General features: G+C 64.3%; 1 protein-coding gene across 1 annotated transcript in view; it reads right to left on the bottom strand.

The window, feature by feature from the left end:
- BRD3 (bromodomain containing 3) overlaps positions 1-4,187 on the bottom strand; it is a 23,930-nt gene extending 19,743 nt beyond the window's left edge. Inside the window, exons 1-5 of the mRNA XM_006164264.3 lie at positions 4,095-4,187; positions 3,578-3,900; positions 2,692-2,829; positions 1,924-2,071; positions 988-1,202 (exon numbers count right to left, since the gene is read on the bottom strand). Coding sequence (XP_006164326.1) covers positions 988-1,202; positions 1,924-2,071; positions 2,692-2,829; positions 3,578-3,787 — 711 coding nt within the window. The 5' untranslated portion in view covers positions 3,788-3,900; positions 4,095-4,187. The remainder of the gene's footprint in view (positions 1-987; positions 1,203-1,923; positions 2,072-2,691; positions 2,830-3,577; positions 3,901-4,094) is intronic.
- Between the last annotated feature and the right edge of the window lie 270 nt (positions 4,188-4,457).

The raw sequence follows: 4,457 nt of genomic DNA, 5'->3' as shown, positions 1-4,457 counted from the left end.
GGGCCGGGCCAGTGGCCTCACAAGCCCTGCTGTCTAGACGGCCAACCCTGGCTGCTGCCCCAGCCCAGCCACCACCCTCCGGCCGGCAGGGACAGGAGCCACTATCCACAAACACTTCACGGCACCCACAGGACGCCAAGCGCCAAGCGCGTGCCGCAGAGGGCCCGTGGGTGGGGGCCGGGCAGACTCGTCTGGCAGCGGCAAACAGGACATGCTCCGAAAACCAGCCCGGCACCGCAGGAGCAGCCTGGCTGGGTACCACCCGGAGTGCGGGCAGTGAAGGCCGGGGTAGGGGGAAGCGACGAGGCGGCGTTTTACCTTGGGAGAGCCATTTAACCCCTCTGAGCGCCCGCTTCCTCATCTGTAAGATGGGGGAAATACTCTGCCTGCCCCAGAGGGTGCTGTGAGGATCAAATCGAAGAAGATAAGACGTGAGTCCCGGCACGGCTCCGTCCGAAGCAGGAGCCTCGACAGGCCTCGCTAGCCCCAACCTCGCAGGGGCTCCCGCTCTGTGCTGGGGCCGTGTCCAGGACAGGGCAGGGCAGGGCACTGCCCACCAGGGAAGGCGCCCAGCCAAGCGGGCAGCTGGATGAGCGGGCTCTCACCCCCGGTAAAGGGTGTGGGCCGGCCCAGGCCTGAGCCTCGGCCACGCCCTGCTGGCGTGCTAGCTGCTCTCCCCAGGTGCAAGCAGCGAGGGACTCACCCCTCCCACCTCGCTTCTCCCCCACCTTCCACTCCTTGCCCTTGACCTTGACCACCAGACGCAAATGCCAGAGCGTCCAGGCCAGAGAAGCTGGGGTCCGGTTCAGCCCAGCCCTCAGCAGCTGTGTGACCTGCAGCTCCCTGAGCCTCGGTCTCCTCGTCTGCATGGAAAATCAGCAGCCGGCCTCACCGGTGCGGAGAGCACCGCTCCACAGGGCCGGTGTCGGAGGAGGCAGCCCCCCACGCAGGAACCCATCCCGGCTCCTCAGACCCCAGGATGCTCACCTTGACTACGGGCGGCGTGGGAGGGACCGCAGGGACAATGGGTGCCGCAGGAGGAGGTGGGGCGGCAGCCGGGGGGATGGGGACCGATGTGACGTTGGCCGTGATGGTTGGTACCGGGGTGGCAGCAATGACGGGCGTCTGGGAGACAGTGGGGGGCACGTTCTGAAAGGGGGCCGCCGGGGACACAGAGGACACGGCCGCCACTTGCTGCGTACCTTCGAGACAAGGAGGGGATCAGCACGGCAGGCTGGACCTTCCAGGCGCACCCCTCCGGCCAGAGCCCTCTGCAGGGCGGTGAGCCAGAGGAGCCCCTGGGCTCTGAGACCCCAGCCCTGAGTCTAATCTGGCTTAGATTGGCCAGGGCTTACTAAAGGGGAGACAGGGGACTGATGGAGGCTGGGCGAAGGAGCAGGACAGCCCAGGGCCGGTGGTGAACAGCCAGGTAGGGCGTGCGAGGAGCCCGGGGCTGAACTCAGATCCCAGTCGAGCCACGGGGCCAAAGACGTGGCCTTCTGTAACCACCCAGCTCCCCCCACCTGCAACACGGGACACGGGCAGTGCTGACGTGTGACCTGGCTTGCCTCCATCCGGGTTCCCCAGGGCAGGCCCCAGGCCCACCCTACCAATCACCACCCCAGCAGGGAGCTGTCCCTCCGCCAGGGAGCAAGAGAGGTGACATAGGGACCACTGGCGCACACAGAAGAGACAGGTGCTCGAGGGGAGGGGCAGATGGGGGAGGACAGGGCTATGCGGTGTCCCCACCACAGCTGCCCCAGCGTGACTTGCAGGGACATCAACATCCTCTCAGCCCGACCGGCAACCTCGCCAACCAGGCCACACACAGCCGAGCCCCAGCTCCAAGAATGCCAACAGCCTGCCTCGCCTGACAGGTGGGGCACCGGCTTTGAGGGGCGAGGGCCTCAGGAAACCCCCTACCTGCACTCTGGGATCCTGCAGCCGGTTTCCGCCCCTTGCCCTTTGGAGCTGGGGGCAGTAACTCAACTTCCTCCTGGGGCATCTGGGCCACTTTCTGCAGGAAAATCTTCTCTAAGGCTTGGGCCATCAGCACGATGTCGTCTGTGGGCTGGACAGACAGGGCGGTCAGGGCAGGGCAGGGCCGCGCACCAGCACCACTCCGAAAGCCACCTTCTAAATTTGCTAAGGGAGCTGGTGGGGCAAGAAGGGGCAAAGCAAAGCTATTTCCACATGGAAAATCCCAGGAGACGGACAAGCAAGGAAAGCAGCCTTCACCCCACCCCACAGAGAAGACGTAACGACCGAGCCCTCTGTCCACGCTGACTTTATTCACGGCGCTGTTGCCAGAGACCCGGCGTCGGGGTCCTCGCGCTTCCCTAGCCACTCTCTGAGAGCTGCCCGCAGCGCCCCTGGGCCTGTGCCACGGCTGCAGGGCACAGTCCTGGGCCAGCCTCGGACTGCAGGGCACACGGGGCTCTGGGCTCCCCGACCATGCAGCCACGTGCTTTCCTTCGGGCGTCTAGCTCCGAGGGCGAGGAAGCTCAGAGCACTTCTGAGAATCAGCTCCTTTGAAAAGGCAGCTCCAGTGTCCACTCCCTCCAGCGGGAAATCGGGCAGTAGTGGCCCCTGTGGTCGGGTTCAGGGCGTGGGGTGGTCTGGGCCTGTCCAAGCTGACACCAGCCCAGGGGCCCGCGCTGCCCCGCCCCCAGGCCACGCGGCCGACCTTACCTTGTTGTAAATGTAACAGTTGGTAAACATGGTGTTGAAGTCCTGCATACACTCGCTCGCACTCCAATAATAATTATTCTCTAGTCTCTTCTTAATAGTCCCCATATCCATTGGGTTTTTTATGATTTTATGATAATCCTAGGAGAGAGACCGTCAGAGGCGTTACCGGTGGACTCTACATGACTGTTTTCGCAATTCCCAAGTGAACAACTGCACACAGCACGGTCCTCCTAAAAGCTAGGTGCGGGGCTGGGCCCAGGGCAGTTTCTGGTCACCTGCAGTAGGTGGGTGCGTGGTCTGGGAGAGCATTCGGCCAGCTCCAAACTCACCAACCCTCTGTCCTGGCACATCTGCGCAGAGGCGTGGCATGGAGCCAGGCACCCAGCGCTGGTCTACACACTGCAGAACGGGCTGAGCCCTCTCTGGGGATCCTCCGCCTGTAGGCAGGTGACCGAGGTCTGCAGAGGGCAGAATCCCAGGCCTCCCCCTGCAACACGCAGGGCTCCTCTTTTTTGTTCCGGGTAAAAAATGTGCTGGAGTGCTTACTGCTCCGACAGTGGCCATCAGGTACACCGAGCATCCCATTTCCAAGTGTGCACAACAGGCCGGCGGGGCAGGGTGGGAGGGAGCCTGGCCAGCGCGCAGCAGAGGGCTGAGGCCACGGCGGTTCCAGGCTCAGACCTCCGCTGGACCCAGTAAAGACCTGGCTGCTCCCATGGCCCCTCACGAAATGCCCTGCCCGTCCTGCCCCTCGGAGGTCCACACCACTCCCTGCTTCCTGCTCCTGGGCCCTCACCCGCCCACAGCCCAAGCAGCCCGGGCTGTCACCCGGTCTGGCAGTGGGCTCCCGGAGGCATGGCAGCTCGGGATGGGAGGTGGGACTCACAGGCAGGTTGAGCTTGATGGCATCCACGGGCTGGTAGAAGGGCCAGGCGAACTGGTGCTTCCAGAGAGTCTTCACCACCACGTTCTGCATGTACTGCAGCTGGTTGGTCTTGCGGCCGGGCTTGCCAGGGTTCGAGACCTCTGGTGGAGGCGGATTCGCAGGGCCCGGGGCCACCGGGATCCCCGCAGGGGCGGCCGTGGTCGTGGACATCCTCCAGCAGATGACTCACTTCCCGTCACGGCAGGGGCTGGCAGGGGCCCTCGCTGCTGCTATGCTCCCCGAGGGACCGCGGCATCCCATTTCCAGGCCCAACCAGGCAGCACCTGCGGGGACGAAGGACAGCAGTGTCCTGTGATCCTGGGACCACGCCACCTCCGCTGGCCTCAGTGGGCTAGCAGGCCATGGCGAGGCCTGTTATCACTGCACCCCTGGTCTCCCGCCCCCAGATGTGGCTGTCAGAGACAGGCAAGCCCAGGTCAGAGCTGCAGTGGGGACTTCCCCTGTCAGAGACTGTCACCTGTCACATGCCTTCAAGCTGGGATGGAGGACACAGTGCAGGAGGTGATATGAGCATGTGCCCCTGCTCCCTGGTGGGAGGCTGTGTGCCAAGGGGCTTGGCCGCCCCCAGCTCGCTGCCCACAACCTCCCTTGCCGGGACCACCACACGCCTGGACTCCTTGGCTGTGGCTCTCAAAACTATCCGTGCAGAGCTGCAGCCCAGACGTCGCAGAGGCCCTCGAGTGAGGCCGCGTCGTGACGTTCCATGTAACCGGGAGAACGAGTCTGAGGTTTATGACACTGCCTGGCCTTCAGCCAATAAGGAGGGCCAGAGAAGGCAGCGGCGACCACACTGGTTGGCGTCTCCTTGGCACCCCAGGGT

The sequence above is a fragment of the Tupaia chinensis genome, unplaced genomic scaffold, assembly GCF_000334495.1.
Source record: "Tupaia chinensis unplaced genomic scaffold, TupChi_1.0 Scaffold143602_1, whole genome shotgun sequence".
Taxonomy (NCBI): Eukaryota; Metazoa; Chordata; class Mammalia; order Scandentia; family Tupaiidae; genus Tupaia; species Tupaia belangeri.
This window is presented reverse-complemented; position numbering and strand designations above follow the sequence as displayed.